The sequence below is a fragment of the Mus caroli genome, unplaced genomic scaffold (genome assembly GCF_978045245.1).
Source record: "Mus caroli unplaced genomic scaffold, Mus_caroli_1 scaffold_4, whole genome shotgun sequence".
NCBI lineage: Eukaryota > Metazoa > Chordata > Mammalia > Rodentia > Muridae > Mus > Mus caroli.
In genome coordinates, this window is record NW_028227259.1 from 126,601,696 (window position 1) to 126,620,403 (window position 18,708).

At 48.9% G+C, this 18,708-nt stretch overlaps 1 protein-coding gene across 1 annotated transcript; it reads left to right on the forward strand.

The window, feature by feature from the left end:
- The first annotated feature begins 2,183 nt into the window (after window positions 1-2,183).
- Arpc3 (actin related protein 2/3 complex subunit 3) lies at window positions 2,184-16,695 on the forward strand. The gene is made up of 7 exons (XM_085837130.1): window positions 2,184-2,282; window positions 6,916-7,015; window positions 11,705-11,781; window positions 13,717-13,785; window positions 14,508-14,634; window positions 15,604-15,698; window positions 16,362-16,695. Exons 1-7 carry the CDS (start codon window positions 2,277-2,279, stop codon window positions 16,422-16,424), a joined length of 537 nt encoding a protein of 178 aa, XP_085693256.1. The 5' UTR covers window positions 2,184-2,276; the 3' UTR covers window positions 16,425-16,695.
- Window positions 16,696-18,708: the final 2,013 nt, after the last annotated feature.

Sequence of the window (18,708 nt, forward strand, 5' to 3'; positions counted from 1 at the left end):
AAAGCCAAGTGAGGCTCTCTGAATCCATAGTCGTTGGCACCTGGAGGCCAAGGCTGAGGGCAAGAGCCAAGTGTGGCTGGGCTGTGCTCCAGGCCTGGTATGGGAATGAGCTGAGCTGCCTGTGGTCTAGGAGTATGGGATGGCTGAAAATATCCTGGTCTCTGGACTCCCATTAACAGGTTCCCAGGCATGGTGGTGCATACCTTTAATCCCAGCACTGGGGAGGCAGAGGCAGGCGGATTTGTGAGTTTGAGGCCAGCCTGGTCTACAGAGTTCCAGGACAGCCAGGGCTACACAGAGAAACCCTGTCTCAAAGAAAGAAGAGAAAAGAAAAGAAAGGAAAAGAAAAAAGGACTATGAGACAGCCAATGAACTTGGTTGTTCTCGAGGAAGGTACTTTGAAATAATGAGCTCATTATAATCCAGGTATGTGGGTGGGCAAGATGGCTGAGCAGGTGAAGGCTGCCACTCGTGATAAGCTGCGCTCCATCCCTGGGAACTGTGGTGGAAGGCGAGCTCACTCACAGAGTTGCCTTCTGACCTCTAGACAAGCTTGCACCAAATCATTTAAAATGTCAGGCCTGGCAGTGGTAGCACACACGTTTAATTCTGGCACTTGAGGGGGGGCACAGGCAGGTAAAGCTCCAGGTTCGAGGCCAACCTGGTCTACAGAGTGAGCTCCAGGACAGCCAAAGCTATACAGAGAAACCCTGTCTCCAAAACCCAAGAAAAAGAACATGTCTAATGTTAACTCTATAAATACTTTTCTTGTAGCTCATTTCATCCTCCCTAAGCAATGAGGTAAATACTGAGGCCTCTATATTTAGGTGAGGAACAGAGGCACAGAGAGGTACATTAAGTTGCTCAGAATAACACAGCTAGTCATGTTGGAACTAGGATTCAACCCCAGGACCTGGCCCCTCAGCGGTCATACAAAGAAAAGGGGGTATTAGCCAGACATTGTAGAGACCAGCCTGGGCTACATAGTTAATACCTTGTCCCAAAAACATAAAAAGTGGTTGGCTGGGTATGGTGGTTACATATCCCCTCTGCCTCAGCACTTGGGAAGCAAGGGCAGGTGGATCTCAAGAGTTCAAGGCCAGCCTGGTCTACAAAGCAAGTTCCAGACTAGCCAGGGCTACACAGAGACACAAAATACATACTTACATACATATATGATGGGTGTCAGTGGTGGGTTTGTCTTCATCCCCTCAGACATGTGGCATCACTCAGGCCCTTATAATATGCTTGGTTTTCATGACCACTTAGTCCTTGCCATGATCTGGGAAGACATACACCACACCTTGTCGAAAGAGTAGAAATGATATATGATACACATTTAGTGGGTGACAGGAAGGTCAAAGGGGTAGGCTCAGGACTTTTCTTTCCTTTACCCCTGTGGTGGTCCCTGACTGTCTTAACATGACAAGGAAGATAGAGACACCACCATAGGCATCATAAAACTAAGCAAGAAAAATAAAAATAACAGGAGTGATGGGCACACATCTGTAATTCCTGAACACAAGTGGGTGCAGATCAGTTCATATTCATTTATATGTATATGCCAGCCTGGACTTCATGTGACTCTTAGCAAAGTGAAAATTGAAAAAATAAAAAATATTGGCCGCCAAGACGGCTCAGGGTGTAGGTGTTTCTGAAGACTGAGTTGGTTCTGAGAGTATCACGGTGGAAAGTGAGAACTGACGTCCCCCACGTTGCACTGTGGTAAAAGTAAAAAACTAAGCCGGTTGTGGGGGCGCATGACTTTAATCCCGGCACTCGGGAGGCAGAGGCAGGCAGATTTCTGAGTTTGAGGCCAGCCTGGTCTACAGAGTGAGTTCCAGGACAGCCAGGGCTACATGGAGAAACCCTGTCTCGGAAAACCAAAAAAAAAAAAAAAAAAAGTAAAAAAACTAAACATAGCAGAAGGGTAAATCAGGTGACTGAATGGTACTGGATTTGAAGCTGAAGCCGGGAAATGAGAAACAAAAACAAAAACCCGGGAGCTGATTATTAGCCACTTGGAAGGGAGTCTTCAATTCCAAAATCCAGCCTTTTTTTCTGAACGCGCTTTATGCAGCACCACACTCATCGCTTCACGCTGACGCGCCCCCTGGCGTCACTTGCGGTCACCGCAGCCGGAGCAAACCACCGGAAGTGCATTTATTCCTTCCGCCCGCCTCTTCCGGCTTACTTCCGCCTACTCCACCCAGGCTCGGTCTCCGGAAACGTTTTCTGGGTTCGGCTTCTCTGGATCGAATCCGGACACCGTCAAGATGCCGGTAAGCATTCGAGCCCCAGGGTCGGGGAGCCGAGCGGGGCGAGAGCCCGAGGGGAGGCAGGAGATTTGTGTCATAAGGCCGGGGAGAGAGGAAGCGTCCTCCCTGATCTCCAGCCTTTGCCTCCAACACCGGCTCGCCCGCCCCGCCGCTTCCCCCCTAACCCTGCCGTGTTCCCAGATCCCACCCTAGAGCTTCGAACCTAAGAACGATGGCTGACTTTTAATTTATTTTTAAATCTAAGGTCTAGCTTCTCCTTTTTTTTTTTTTTTTTAATTTCCCCCTTGTCATTTCCACTTCCTCCTCCACCCCAGGGAGTGGGATCGGCCTGCTACCTAGTCACCTGCCAGACCTCACTTCCCTGATGGACCCCTTCTTCCGTCTCCCTGCTCTGACTCCCACCGGACTCCCTGACCACCACCGAGCCAGCGCTGGTTTCCTTTTTTGTGTGCATCCGAGTGGGAGGAAATGATGCCGATTGCAGCTTAGCGAAGGGACGCTTGAATAGCGTCCACCCACACTGGACCAGTGTTACTGACCTCTCACTGTGAAGCCAGCACTATTGACAGCAGCGACTAAGGGCCACTCAGGGAGCTTATAGTTTAACGGGTAGACAATAACCATGCAAATACACATAGGAAGTAGTTTCCGATCTTAACAACTGCTGTGACGAAAACAGATGGCAGTTAGCCTACCTCTATCTGGCTCAGTTATCACTCATCCCAATACCGAGGCAGGAGGATGGCAAAGTTCAGGCCAATGTGGACTATGCAGTGAGTTCTAGGCCAGCCTGGGCTACATAGCTGCAAAGCCTGACTCCCAAAAAATGGGGGAAGAAAAAAAAAGAGGCTGCTTGCAGGAGGTGGGGTCACAGGGTACAGCAGCTCATGCCTGTGACCCTAACTCTGGGGAGGCAAAGGACAGGCAGATCTTCTGGCTTATTGGCCAGCCAGCCCAGCCAAAAATCAGCAAGTTCTGGGTTCAATGAGAGACGCTGTCACAGGAAATAAATAGATAGATAGAGATAGATAGTAGGGGCTGAGGAGGTGTCTCAGTGGTACAAACGAGAGGGCCTGAGTCTGGATGCTTAGCACCCAAGTAAAACAGAAGCGGGGGGGGGGGGGGGGACACGAAGTGTGTGTCTGAAGTTTCAGAGCTGGGGATGTGTAGAGTTCTCTGAGGCTCCTTGTCTCAAAAATAAAGTGGAAAGCAGTTAAGGAACAGACCTATGGTCTCCGCCTGTGGACATGAGCATACATACCTACATGCACTCATATGCACACTTGTGAACACGAACACTACACACACACATTCACGCATGTTTGATCATGTGTAAAATAAAAATAAAAACAGTGCCTGGTGACAGGCATTGGGAGAACAGGGGACCTGGGGATGTGGGCAAGAGGCTGGCATAAATAAGGCTTATTTATAATGAGTAGGAGAGCAAGCCTAACTTTGAACAGTGTGCATGTGTTTGAGCAGCAGTGGGGAATTGACCCCAGGGCCTCATGGCCTACATAGATGCTCTACCACTGAGCAGTATTCCCCCATCTTTTTTACTTTTGAAAAGGGGTCTTATAAAATTGCCCAGGCTGGCCTTGTATTTGTGATCCTCCTGCCTCAGCCTCCCAGGGTAGCCAGGATGACAAGCCCGTCCGGCATCACCATGTTTGGCTTTGGAAGATTCATGATTCCTATAGTTAGTATATGTGAGACCCAGAGTCACTGTCCAAATGAGCCCCCGCATCTCCGGATGACTCTGTCTTCCAGAGATCTTGAGTTCAGTTACTAGCACCCACAGGGCAATTTACTACCTATAATGGGATCTGATGCCCTCTTCTGGTATGTAGGCATTCAGACATACATAAAGTTTTCTAAAAATGATGTGGCATGAAAGTTTTTAGTAGGTGGGGCAGATTTATAGAATATTGGCTTTCGAAGGGTTATTTACCATTAATGGAGGGAAATTCCCAACATTCTCAAACTACCCTTTAAGAGCACTGGAGTTTTGTCCCCAGCATCCACATCCAGCAGTTCCCAGCTGCCTATAATTCCAGCTCCAGGGACCCCAGCACCATCTGCTGGACTCTGTGGGTACTGCATACACACAGAAATACCCATCTACAGATACAGGTGCACACACATAAGATATTTTTTAATCTTTAAAAAAAAAAAAAAACAATCACACTGGGCAGTTGGTGGCATGCACATTTAATCCCAGCACTTGGGAGGCAGAGGCAGGCGGATTTCTGAGTTCAAGGCCAGTCTGGTCTACAGAGTCAGTTCCAGGACAGTCAGGGCTACACAGAGAAACTCTGTCTCAGGAAAAAAAAAAAAAAATCACACCATCACTCATTGTGTGTTGCACAAAAAGGTGCTGAGCAATCATTGGATGAGTGAATGAATGAATGGTTTTGTTCACAGGAGACAGGAAAAGCAAAACTAGGACCCAGCATTTGAGATTGTTCATCAACACAGTTCCCTCTCCTTTAGCTCATACGCACTCACCAAAGGTGTGGTGTGTCTTGCTCATTTACAAGTTTAGAAACAGACTGGTGGGAACTGGAGTAGAGTTGAGTTGGTAGAGTATTCGCCTGTCATGTCTGAAGCCCTAGGTTTAATCGCCAGTACTGTGGTTATCTAGATCCGTCATCCCAGCAATGGGGAGACAGAGGCAGGAGCGTAACAAGTTCAAAGTAATCGTCACCTACATAGTGAGAGGCCAGCCTGGGCTACCTGTTGTGGTTGAAGGGGGTGGGGGTGAGGAAACAGGTTCCAGGAAGAATCATCCTGTGGTCATAGGACAGGAAGTGGCAGATTTCAAAGCCAGGCCTTGGGTCCTGGTTTGCTGGAGGGTGGGAAACATGTTTTGTGTGGTCTCTGTAGTAGAGTGTTTCGGCTTGCATCATGTCACAGAACGCAGAACTGGAGGAAATGCATCCTTCCATAGCACACGTCTAGCCTAAGGATGTAATCCCAGGAGGCACAGGCAGGCGGATCTCTGTAAGCTTGAGGTCAGCTTGGTCTACCAAGGGAGTCCCAGGCCAGCCAGGACTGCTTAGTGAGCCTGTCTCAAAAAGCTGGCATTGGGGGCATTCGGTCGGTGAAACGCTTGGCACTCAAGCACGAGCACTTGAGTTCCATCCCAGACTTCACGAAAGTGGCCAGATGTGGTGGCATCTGTCTATAAGCCTAGTGCTGGAGAGACAAAGACAGGAGGATCTGTGGGGCTTGCTGGCCTCCTGTCTGTCCAGGTGGTAAGCTTCAGGTTCAATGATAGCCCCTGTCCTGAACATAAAGGTGGAGAAGCAACTGAGAAGGTCACCTGATGATGACCTCTGACATTTGCACACATGAGCACCCAGATTCGTGAACACACACACACTCATACACACACACACGATACTAATAGGAAAAAAAAAGAACCTGGTCTCAAAAAACAGCTGTGTGTGTGTGTGTGTGTGAGAGAGAGAGAGAGAGAGAGAGAGAATGAGAATATGAAGATCTAAAGAACATGGACAGGGCCTGACGGGACAGGAGAGATGGCTCAGCAGTTAAGAGAGCTAGCTGCTGTCTTAGTCAGGGTTTCTATTCCTGCACAAACATCATGACCAAGAAACAGTTGGGAAGGAAAGGGTTTATTCAGCTTACTCTTCCACATTGCTGTTCATCACTAAAGGAAGTCAGGACTGGAACTCAAGCAGGTCAGAAAGCAGGAGCTGATGCAGAGGCCATGGAGGGATGTTCTTTACTGGCTTGCTTCCCCTGGCTTGCTCAGTCTGCTCTCTGGCAGACCAAGACAACCAGCCCAGGGATGGTCCCACCCACAAGGGGCCTTTCCCCCTTGATCACTAATTGAGAAAATATCCCACAGCTGGATCTCATGGAGGCACTTCCCCAACTGAAGTTCCTTTCTCTGTGATAACCCCAGTTGTGTCAAGTTGACACAAAACTAGCCAGTACACTACTCTTTCAGGAAGTCCAGGTTTACTCCCAGCACCCTGTTCCAAGGGATCCCACACCCTCACACAAACATGCATGCAGGCAAAACACCAATTACACAAATACAAATAAATTATTCTTTAAAAAAAGAATATAAATAATAAAGACAGGCATAGTGGTACTGAATAGTGAGACCCTGTCTTGACAAAACAAAACAAAAAGAACATTAATAAAATGAAGTAAAATTAGTAGAAGACAGTGGTAAAGTGTAATTTTTTTATTTTTTAATTTTTTTTGTTTGTTTGTTTTGTTTTTGGAGACAGGGTTTCTCTGTGTAGCCCTGGCTGTCCTGGAACGCACTCTGTAGACCAGGTTGGCCTCGAACTCAGAAATCCATCTGCCTCTACCTCCCAAGTGCTGGGATTAAAGGCGTGTACCACCATGCCTGGCGCTGATATATTTTTTTTTTATGATGGGGTTTGAGGTCCTGCCTGCCTCTGTTTTCCGTGTCTAGTTTAGTGTGAGCGGAGAGCTACACTTATCCGCCAGCTGACAAAATGTCCCAGAATCCACCAGTTGGTTCTCTTGAGTCAGGCGCTGGTAAGCCGCTGCCAGCCCTCTCCCCTCACAGTTGGTCCTCGCCTTGTCTCCTGGTGACACTTGTTCTCTCTCTTCCCTGGGCTGGCCCCTGCAGGCTTACCACTCTTCTCTCATGGACCCGGACACCAAGCTCATCGGTAACATGGCCCTGCTGCCCATCCGAAGCCAGTTCAAAGGACCCGCCCCTCGCGAGAGTAAGTCTCCGGGTTCTTTTGTTGGGTTCCAAGCAGACCTGCTGACTTGAGAGCAGGGAAGAGCTTAGCTTGAGTCACTCTTCCTTGGCTTCCTGTTACACTTGACCAGGAGCAGCCTGTTGCGCTCCACAGGAAACTGGTTCAAACTCCTCCAGGATGTTTACGTGAGCTGAAAGGAAATGTGGGCTGGGGGGGCGTGGCCCCGTTGGTAGAGACATGGCTTGGCCTGCATGAGACCCCAGGTTCCATTGAGAGCCAGGGGATGCGGCACACACCTGAAATCCTAGCACTTAGGAGGAGGCGGCCGGAAGATCTGGAGTTCAAAGTCGTTCTCAGCTAGCTCCAGGCCAACCTGGGCTACTGAAACTATGTCTCAAAAAAAAAAAAAAAAAGGAATTGTGTTGAATTCTGGCCACAGTCCCCACAGGCACTGTCAGTTATTTCAGACTAACTGAATGGCAGGTCTCCAGCCTTCTTCTGACAGCATTGTGTGGGCATAAGCAGTACCTCGGAGGCTGAGATAGGAGGTGGCTGGAGTCTGGTAGTTCAAGACCTACCTAAGCAAGGGTGAAACCTGTCTCCAAAAACAAGGAAAGTGAACCTTTCCCCCACCAAAGCTATGACTTCTTTGGTCAACTTTAAAAAAAAAAGTCACTTGCTTCTGATTCTGACTTGTGTGTGAGGGCCCACGGGAGCCACAGCACAACAGTTAGAGGTGACACCTGGTACTTACATGAGTCCCAAGGGTCCTAACTCCAGTGACGGAGCTCTCCCTGTAATCGCGCTTACCCGCTGAGCCATCTCCATAGCCCTCTGTCAGATTCTCACCATACCCCAGTGTTAGACCTTTCTCGGATATGTGAGAAGAGAATCTCTCTAAAACCCTGGTGGGCCTGGAGGTCAAACCACGCTAGCCTCAATTCGTGGTGCTCCTCCTGCCTGCTTCCCCAGTGAGACTCCTGAGTGCTTTGAAACAGTTTATGTCTGTGCTTGCTTTTGTTTTTCTGAATTTTATTTCTTTGCTTTCTTAGTGGTTTTTGTTGTTTGTTCCGTATTTAACTTGTTTGGTTTTGGTGGTGGCTTGTTTTGCTTTCTTTCTTTTTTTTTTTTTTTTAATTTTGCTTTTAAAACAAGAACAAAAAACCAGCTGGTTTAAGGAAGCCACCTGAGCTCTGTCAGCTTCTGTGTGGTTAGAGCGGCCATTCTGAGGCCATGGGGCTTCGCCTGGTGTTCCACACTTTTACGAAGGGCAGAGTTGAAAGTGGAAAAAGTAGCTTTATGTCCTGGAGTCCTCGAGCTCGTTGTCTGTCCTTCCCTCTCTCTGACAGACATTCCTGGTTCTTGGTCTCCTTTATAGATGTTATCCTGTGCACACACTTCCACCTGCTTGCATGAGGGTGTTTCAGGCTGGGATCCTCGCACGGGGGAGAATGTGCGTTCTTTTCTGTTTTGGGTTTGGATCACCTCGATGGTTGCATGTTCATCCTCTTTCCTGCACATCTCATGATTTTGTTATCAGGGGGCTGGAGAGGTGGCTCAGTGGTTTAGCACGCTGGCTGCTCTTCCAGGGGGCCAGGGTTCAAGTCCCAGCACCCACATGGCAGCTTATAGCTGTCTGTAACTCCAGTGGCCGGGAATCTGACGCCCTCACACAAACACACATGCAGCAATACACCGATGCACATAAAATAAATAAATCTCTAAAAAAGATAAAAACCCTCCTGATTTCACTTACCTTCACAGCCTAATGATGCTCCATTCTGTATGGAACTACATTTTCATTGTCTGTTCTTCTGTTGGTGGACAACTAGCTGGGTTCCTTGTCTTTGCTACTGAAATAAAGTAGTGATAAATGCAGATGTGTAAATAAGACTGGCAGGAGAGGAGGCCTTGGGTATGTGCCCAGGAGTAAAATAGCTGGATCATATGGTAAGTCTATTTTTAAATCATTTGAGGACCCTTCAAACTGATCTCCACAATGGCCATGTTAATTTGCACTTTGACTTCCCTTTCCCCCACATCCTCTCTAACATTTGTTATCAGGTTTTTAAAAAAAGCATGCTTAGTTTTTTTTTATTTTAATATATATATTTAAGTTGGACAGTTGTGGGGCACACCTTTCATCCCAGCACGCAGGAGGCAGAGGCAGAGGCAGGGGCTGGTGAACCTCTCTGAGTTTGAGGCCAGCCTGGTCTACAAAGTCAGTTCCAGGAGAGCCAGGGCTACACAGAGAAAACCTATTTCAAAAAATCAAAAATACAAGAGAATTTATTTTATTTTGTGTGTGTGAATGTTTGCCCGTCAGGATGTATATGTACCATATTTGTGCTTGGTGTCCACAGAAGCCAAAGAGGGCATTGGAATTCCTAAAGCTGGTGTTTCAGGTGGTTGTGAGCCACCATGTAGGTACTGGAAACTGAAACCGGGCCCTCTGAAAAGCAGTCAGTGCCCTTAACCACTGAGCCGTCTCTTCAGCCTGTGACTAAAGTTAGGGTCTTGCTGTCTAGCCTTGGCTGGCCAGTACACCTCCTGATGATTGGCCTTGTGACTCGGGTAAGGTAGTGTCTCAGAACAGTATAAACCTGTGTATCCCTGAGATCAGGAATGTTGAACACTTTTAAAAATAGTTCCTGGCCATTTGTATCTCTTATTTTGAAAAGAGTCTGCTCATTCGCCCATTTATTGATTGGTAGCTGGTGGTCTTGTTTGTGGGTTTTTTTTTTTTGTTGTTGTTTTGTTTTAGTTTTTGTTGGGTGTGTGTGTGTGTTTGTGTTTGTGTTTTAGACAGGGTTTCTCTGTGTCGTCCTCGCTGTCCTGGAACTCGCACTGTAGACCAGGCTGGCCCCACACCAGAGCTGCCTGCCTCTGCCTCCCGAGTGCCGGGATTATAGCTGTATTGTGATTTCTTTGATATGTGCTCACAGCTTGGTTTCCCAGTCTAGTTTGAGAAGTTTGGGATTACACACCCTTACTAATTATTGTTTGTAGCCATCAAGACGCAGTGTCCACTCTACCCTCAGCCGCACTCCGGATCCCCCATTCCATTTCTGAGGCAATTTCTCACTGTTCCCGAAGCTTTTTTTCTAACACTGACAGGTCTTGAGATGTTCTGACAACGGCGTCGTCCTTTCTGTTGTTGCAGACACAGAGCCCAGACCCTGCAAATGTCTGGCCCGAGTTCCATGCCTGGTCTCCAAGCACACAGTTACAATTCCCACCTGTGTCCCCTTCCTTTCTCTGCCAGATTATTTGACTTGACTTCCTCTTAAGTGAATTTGTTTGCAACACTGGTTGAAATGTAAGTAAATTGAGTAGATCTGGCCATTCACTGCAGGGCTTCCTTGCTTCTGAGAGGAAGGAGCAGGTGGGGAAAGACAGCCTTGAGGAGACCTGCAGTACTTAAAAGTTGCCGGCCAGTGGAGCCCTGTCACACGGTTACAGATAACACATTGCACTAGAAGACACAGCCAACCCAGAATGGAGAACACCCTAGCCACCTTCAAGCTGAGTCCTCCAGGGAGAAACTGAACACGTGAGGGTGACCGTCCCTCGTCCCAGAGGGGCTGGAACTGTTGGAGCAGATGTCTGAGATAGAGTTCTTCTGTAGCATGTGGGAGGCCCTGGTTTCGAGCCTCAGCTCTAGAAAAATCCTTTCCTGCTGTGCATGTATCTTTGCGCGCCTCTGTGTGCCGAGCTCTGTGTAGGTCTCGCTCCTCCGCCGTCTCCCTTAGGTGCTCTGGAGAAGTTTCCTTTCCTTAGGGGCGGGACGCTGAGGACAGGAAGGTAGAGTTAAAGTTGCAACACGACCCTCAGAGGAGCACCAGCGAGGCTGTGAGGGAGCGGTAGCCCAGGCCAAGGATGGTGCTGATGCAGCCAGCTGCTGCTCGTCAAACCCGGGAAGTCTGACCTTTCAAAATGAAAAAGAGAGGACAGACTGCCAAAGAGATTGTGTAACGAGATGTGCGTCTGTCACAGAGTGCTCTGGCTTCCCTCAGTTAGTGGCAACTTAGAACCTGCTGGATTTAAGCCACGGTTTTCATAAGAAGGAAATGTCCCCGATGTTCCTAAGTAATTTGAGCACTGAGATGACAGTGCGTGGGTTCGAATAAAATGATATGGAACACACTTGGTTACACTGTGCTCGGGCTGAAGGGAAGGTCAGAGGTTCAGAGCACTTCCTGCTTCTCCAGAGGACAGAGTTCTGTTCCTAGCACCTACATTCCAGCTCCAAGGGATCTGGTGCCCTCTGACCTCTGTGGGTTACTGTACACACGTGGCATACGTACAGACACACATGTAAGGGTTTTGGTTGGTTGGGGTTTTTTGAATTGGTTTGGTTTTGGTTTTGAAGACAGGGTTTCCTTGTGAAGCTCTGGCTGTCTTGGAACTCGCCCTGTAGACCAGGGTGGCCTCCAACCAGTGGATCTACCTGCTTCTGCCTCCAGAGCGCTGTGATTAAAGGTGTGCGCCACCACTGCCAGAATGTGTGCTGCATGGTTCCCTGGGCGCCCAGCAGAGGGCGCCAGATCCCCAGGAACTGAGCCCAGCAAAGCACCTGCAGCGCCTTCCTTGGTTTCCTTTATCCAGGTCTCAATCTTGTGTGTTAGGCTTGGGCGCCTGTGCTCACCGCCTCTGGGTGTGAGGTTTGCCTTTGGTAATGGTCTCTGCCTTCTCTTGTCTCCCGCTTAGCCAAAGACACGGACATTGTGGACGAAGCCATCTATTACTTCAAGGCCAATGTCTTCTTCAAGAACTATGAAATTAAGGTAACTTCAGGGAATGCTTAGTTTTCAGGAGGGGATAAAAGTCTACCTGGAAGTCAGGTTGCTGTGAGGGCGACTGTAGGATTTAAGAAGAGGCCCTGAGCTGGGCGTGGTGGCGCACGCCTTTAATCCCAGCACTTGGGAGGCAGAGGCAGGCGGATTTGTGAGTTCAAGGCCAACCTGGTCTACAGAGTGAGTTCCAGGACAACCAGGACTACAGAGAAACCCTGTCTCGGAAAAAAAAAAAAAAACCCAAAAACAAAGAAGAGACCCTGAGGAGGGTGCTGTGTTAGTTTCTCTTCCTTTCTTGCTTGCTTGCTATCTTGCTTTCTTTATTTCAGATTATTTATTGTAGGCTGGGTATGGTGGCGCACACCTTTAATCCCATCACTCAGGAGGCAGAGACAGGTGGATCTATGTGAGTATGGGGCCAGCCTGGTCTACAGAGATAGTTTCAGGATAGCCAGGGCTACACAGAAAAACCTTGTCTTGAAAAACCAAAAAGTCAAACAAAAATGTAATGTGTGTGTGTGTGTGTGTCTGCATAGAAGAAGGAGTTAAATCCCCTGTGACTCAAGTTAGAAATGACTACAAGCTACCACGTGTGTTGTGGGACAAACCCAGGTCCATTGCAAAAAGCAATCACTCTGAACTGCTGAGCCCTCACCTCACCCCTTTGTGCATTTTGATTCTTTTCCTTCTACACTTGTTACCGCTGTGCACGCCAGACGACCCACTGCCTGTTTTTGCAAATAAACCTCACTGGAGCACAGCCGTGCCTGTTTGTTTATGCATTCGCGCTGTGTCTGTTTTCGCACTGAACAGTGGTCATTAGCCACAAAGCCTAAACAGCTCATTATCCGGCCTTGCCAGGGTTTGCCAAGCTCCAGTCTAGACGCATCTGTGTGTATTCAGTATTGATTAAGCACCCGTGACGTACCAGACCCATGTGCCCTGGTCCTTCCTGGGACCTCATCCTCCCTCCCCTCCCTGAGGAGGGTGGCCAGGGGGCCTGGCTATAAAGGGGATGGATGGTACGAGACACACATTTCCCGAGCTACTGTGGTGAGCCAGGCACAAAGAAGGGCAAGGGATGTTCTTGACGGTGCTGTAAACTGTGTGGCTTCACCTTCTGCTCCCCTCTGGGATAGCAGAGTCCATCAGGTGTGGACTCTATCCAGCACTGAGCACCGTGTCTGTAACCAACAGCCAGCCTGTGCTGTGTCAGTGAGAGCTGTGACAGGGACAGGTTAGATGCAGGGCTCGCCTGTCAGGAGCCAGAGGCTTGAAGGTTGTCCAAGAGGCCAGCCAGGACTGTGGAGCAGAGACCCTGTCTCTCTCAGAACAAAGCAGAGAGCGAGCGGAGACACGTGTAACCTTTATCTGACTATAACTGTAAAACTGGGCACAGGCGACTGACATGTCACCAGCTGTCTTCAGTTCTTCCATTCGGTAGAGATGTTGGGCCTGTGGAACTCTCCCAGAACTTGTCACGTGCAGTGGCTCCTTCCACTGACAAGCAAGGGATATATCTGTTCTCAGAGACACTCATGGGAAGAAGGTTTTTTTTTTTTTTTTTTTCTGGTTTTTCGAGGCAGGGTTTCTCTGTATAGCCCTGGCTGTCCTGGAACTCACTTTGTAGACCAGGCTGGCCTCGAACTCAGAAATCCGCCTGCCTCTGCCTCCCAAATGCTGGGATTAAAGGCGTGCGCCACCACGCCCGGCTTGTTTTTTTTTTTTTTAAAGTGAGCGCCCCTGTGGTCACCTCAGCTCTCCATTCTCCACCCTACACAGCATGAGGAAGGGGCTGTTGGCCAGGGCAGCTGCACAGCTGGGTTCGGGGAAACTGAGCACCCTGTGGATGCCAGTGCATAATGGAGGCAGAGATCTGAACGATCCACCTCATGAGGTCGTTGTGTTGTTTCTTCTCCCTTGTAGAATGAAGCGGACAGGACCTTGATCTACATCACACTCTACATTTCTGAGTGTCTAAAGAAACTCCAAAAGGTAATGAGACTTGGCTTTTCACACACGAGGACAACAGCGAGAGATAGGCTACCCCTCGCAGCCACTCGGGTCTGCCAAGACCCGAGGACAGGCCAAAGTCTGATCTCTTCTGTTGTGGACCTCTGACCCCTAGGGAACTGACACGGAGGCAGAGGGCTGGGAGGTGTAGAGTGGACAGCAGCAGACAGCCGTGTTAGAGTCTCCCCCGTGTAAAGGCCTCAGCGGTTTCAAAAAGCTGCCTCTGATGTCCATATTCATCTCTGCTTCAGAATTGAACTAGTAAGATCCTACTGTAGGGTAGAGGCGCACACCTTTAATCCCAGCACTCAGGAGGCAGGAGCAGGTGGAGCTCTGTGAGTTCGAGGCCAGCCTGGTTTGTGTCATGAGTTCAAGGACAGCAAAAGCCACTTACTAAGATTCTGTCTCAAAAAAACAAAAATAAAAATAAAAGAAATTACTGTGTGCATTTATGAAAAGAAATGTGTGCCTGTGTGGCAAGTTTGGTGTTTAGTATTTGAACTCCTGCTTTCTTTCCACTGCAGTAGTTTCTCTGGGCTTATTCCTTGGGAGCAGTGCGCTGAGAGGGCTGCAGGTTCAGGCACTGCAGTCGGGCACTCACAGAACACCCCCACACGCACACTCCTGGCTGCTGCAGGCAGTGAAGGATTGCATTTGGGGAATTACTCTCACGTTTTCTTACCAACTGTGTCCTTTGATTTTAGTGCAACTCCAAGAGCCAAGGCGAGAAGGAGATGTACACGCTAGGAATCACCAACTTCCCCATCCCCGGAGAGCCCGGCTTTCCTCTCAATGCCATTTATGCCAAGCCTGCGAGCAAACAGGAGGACGGTGAGAACAAGGCTGGAAGCGTGTGTGTGTGTGTGTGTGTGTGTGTGTGTGTGTGTGTGTGTGGTGTGGGCAAGTCAAGTGGGTGTGAATGTACTTGTGTGCTTGTGTGCTCCGAGGCCAGAGCAAACAGGAGGACGGTGAGAACAAGGCTGGAAGCGTGTGTGTGTGTGTGTGTGTGTGTGTGTGTGTGTGTGGTGTGGGCAAGTCAAGTGGGTGTGAATGTACTTGTGTGCTTGTGTGCTCCAAGGCCAGAGGTTGGTTTTGGGTCTTTGGTCACTGTCCACGTTGCATATCGAGGCAAGCTCTTTCACTGCACATGGAACTCACTGACTGAGCTAGTGTAACTGGCCAGCTTGCTCCCGGGATCCCCCGGCCCTGCCTCCTAAGGGCTGGCATGGCAGGCAGGCCAGCTACCGTGCCCACTCTACTTTTATGTGGATGCTGAAGATTGTTTCTCTGGTTCTCATGCACGGCAGGCACTTTCTCCTCTGAACCATCTCCCCAGCCCACTGGCTGGTACTCAGATTGACAGCGGGGCACTCAGCACACGTGTGTTGCCTTACTGTCACAAGAGAGCTTGGGAACAAGTGTAACGAATATGCAGAGACTGTTGAACCAACATGAACGTAGTTATGAAACCATTCTGTGTCAGCAAGGTGGCTCAGCTGGTAAAGGCAGCCGCTGACAAGCCTGACGGTCTGGGTTTGATTCCTGGGACCCACACACACAGTGGAAGGAGAAAACCACACTCCTGTGAGTGTGCACTCGCACGTGCACGCACACACACACACACACACACACAGAAAGAAAAAAAAAAGAGAAAGAAAGAGACCAAGAGGACCAAGACCATCTAGGCCATTCTTTCTTGTCCTAAGCTGTCTGAATGTGTACAATACTTCACCAAGATCAGTGTCTAGACAGGCCATGTGGTTAGGGCACCTCCTCACATACAGATTTCCTGTATTGCAGAGATGATGCGGGCATATCTCCAGCAGCTGAGGCAAGAGACCGGACTGAGGCTGTGTGAGAAGGTTTTTGACCCTCAGAATGATAAACCCAGCAAGGTGAGATGTTCCCTTCTGCCTGCTTAATCGGAGCTGGAGCCTCTGGCCCCGTGACCTTCTAAACCACTGAAGTCCGCTATCGATAGCGATCATTTCTGCCTGTCCTGGAAGACAGCGGCTAGTGTTTATGTATGGCCTGTGTAGTCTTTCCTTAGTAGCCATATGTCTACAGTCTGTGGCTGTTGGTCCCTGCTGTGAAATGGCATGGCATCTGTATATGATGTAAATGCCATGTAAAATGGAAATGGTGGCTCTGTTGCATCAGGTACAGAACAGCCACAGGGACCAATCTATGTATGTGTGTGTGTGTGTGTGTGTGTGTGTGTGTGTGTGTGTGTGTGTGCATGCGTGCGTGTATGCAATATGTGCCAGGGCCCCTTGGTTGGGGGGGGGTGAACAATGGCCCAAGCTGGACTTGAGCTAACTGTGTGGCCACAGGTGACCTTAGCTTCTTCTGCCTAGGCCTCTAGTTCTGCAGTACACAGGCATGCTACTGTGTCTGCCTCACATGCCTTCCTGCCCGTGGGTTGATGTGATGCGAGCCTCACGCCTGGGGAGTTTACAATGTTGTTTGTCATAGAGAGAGACTGGAATGCTGGCCCGTGCCCACACTTGCACTGTGCCCTAACCCTGAGCGTACGATCTGTCTTGTGCCTTTGACAGTGGTGGACTTGCTTTGTGAAGAGACAGTTCATGAACAAGAGTCTTTCGGGGCCTGGGCAGTGAGAGGAGCCTGGGCAGCACCACCTGCAGAGCCACGGGCAGCATCACGTGGAGACACATCATAGGACACACAGGCCAATGTGTCCATTCATACCTACCATATCAAGGAGAGAAGAGAGCCTGTCTTTGCTGGAAAAGCTCTTGGTCAAGAATTGGGAGGGTGGGTGTCGGGTGATTTCGATTTTTGGCAGTTTTAAGCTGGTACTTAATATATAATAAATGTCACTGCTTATGTTAGACATTGAATTAAAACATTTTTGAGAAAAAGCTTACACACACTGGACCGTTTATGGGAAAGGGTGATATACTGAGGGGTAGGGCTTGGTTTTCTATTTATGGTTTGGTTTGGTTTGTCGTTTTTGAGCCAGCCTCACTGTGTAGCTCAGGCTGGCCCCACTGTGTAGCCCAGGCTGGCCTGCAGCTCCTTTTGTCTCCCAAGTGGGCCTTAAACCTAAGTCGTCCCACCTTGACTCCCTGTCCTGGGATTGCAGGAGTTCTCCACTACCTTGGGCTCCATCAAATCCTTTCAAATAATGAGCAGTTTGGTGGTTGTGATTATGTATGTACAGTTTCATAACCATGACCTACATCTAATTCTACAACACTTTTATTACCCCCAAAAGATGTGCCCTTAGCAGTGATTTCCCTCCTGTGCTGATAAGCCTCCTGCCCCCTCCCCCAACTTCTGGACTAGTCTAATCTACGATCTATCTTCATAGACTTGTTTATTCTAGATACTTCATGTGATTATATGAGTCCTATAGTGGATAAGTCAGCCTTCCAGTCTGGCTTTGTTCAATTAGCGTGTTACTAAGCCCATCCCCCCAGCTCCCCATCGCTCATGTAAGTGGAATCAAACAACAGTTATCCGTTCATACCTGGCCTTTCACGTGGCACAATATCATCAACACCCACCCATGGTGGTGCATCCATGCTCTGTCCGTTCCTTTTTTATGGCTGAGTAATATTCCATTTGGACAGATCACGTGTCTGTTCATTCATCATCCAATGGATATTTGTGTTCTGTCTTGGAGCTCTGACTAAACACTGTTGCCAAGAACAGCCATGTACACATTTCTAATGTGGACACAAGTTTTCATTTTTCTTGCTTATCATAGCCCTCAGGGTAGGACCTCTTGAGTCACACGGGAACTGGAGAAGGCCTGCGTGTTTTTTTTTCCCCCACACTTGTGCTGTTCCACATTCCCACAGTGACATATGACTGTTCTGTTTTCTTCCATGTTTCACCAACACATTCCATTGCTCTCCCAGGGGCTGGGACGTGGAATCTCGTTGTGCCTTGGTCTGTATTTTTCTTGAAGATGGTGAGCTGCTTTGATGTGGCTACTTACACACCTTCTCCAAACAACTGGTTAGACTTTGTCCATTTTTCTTTCTTTTCTGGGGAGGGGTGAGGAAGTTTCAAGACAAGGTCGCTCTGTGCAGCCCTGGCTGTCCTGGAACTCACTCTATAGACTAGGCTGGCCTTAAACTCGCAGAGATCTGCCTGCCTCTACCTCCCAAGTGTTGGGATTAGAGGTATGTGCCACTATGGCTAGTGATTCAACCATTTTTTAAGTGGCTTAAGCCATTTTCCTTTTTGTTGTTGAATTTTTTCCCATTAATTTATTTGTTTATTCATTTTACATCCTGATTGCAGACCACCTCACCCTCCAGTTCCCCATACAAACAGTCCCCTTCTCTGAGAAGGAAGAGGCCCTGCTAGGTACCAACCCACCTTGGGACATCAAGTCTCTGCAGAACTAGGCACGTTATCTCCACTGAGGCAGCCCAGTAGGGGAACAAGATCCATAGGCAGGCAACAGTGTCAGGGACAGCTCCCACTCCAGTTGTTGGGAGACCCGCATGAAGACCAAGTTGTACTCTTGCGCGTGTCCGACTCGACCAGCAAGAACGACACGGCACACAAGTAGGATCCTTCTGCAGCCAAGCTTTAATGCATCTTGAGAGGGAGAGCATAAGCTTACACACAGATGCGAAGACTCTGAGGAACCCAGCCCTGTGCCTTATATAGAATTTTTGTCCCGCCTCTGACGTGGCGCATCCTCACAGGGCCATTTCCAAACGGACCAGATAACGTACTTAACGGATGTATGTCCTCGCGGACAGGGACTATCCAGAGACATGTGCAGTAAGCCTTTTTACTTGTTCAAACACCCAGCTCATGTGCCATCTTGTAATGGCGAATGTGGGAGCGGCTTTCCACATCTCCTCCTTTTGTTTTAATTTTAAGGCCACCCAAGCGATCGAGAGTGAGGGTGGAGGT

Excerpts from the sequence above, each read along its gene's own strand:
- Arpc3 (XM_085837130.1), top strand. Across the intron at positions 7,016-11,704 it reads AGGACCCGCCCCTCGCGAGA|CCAAAGACACGGACATTGTG; the intron begins GTAAGTCTCCGG and ends TCTCCCGCTTAG. Across the intron at positions 11,782-13,716 it reads TCAAGAACTATGAAATTAAG|AATGAAGCGGACAGGACCTT; the intron begins GTAACTTCAGGG and ends TCTCCCTTGTAG.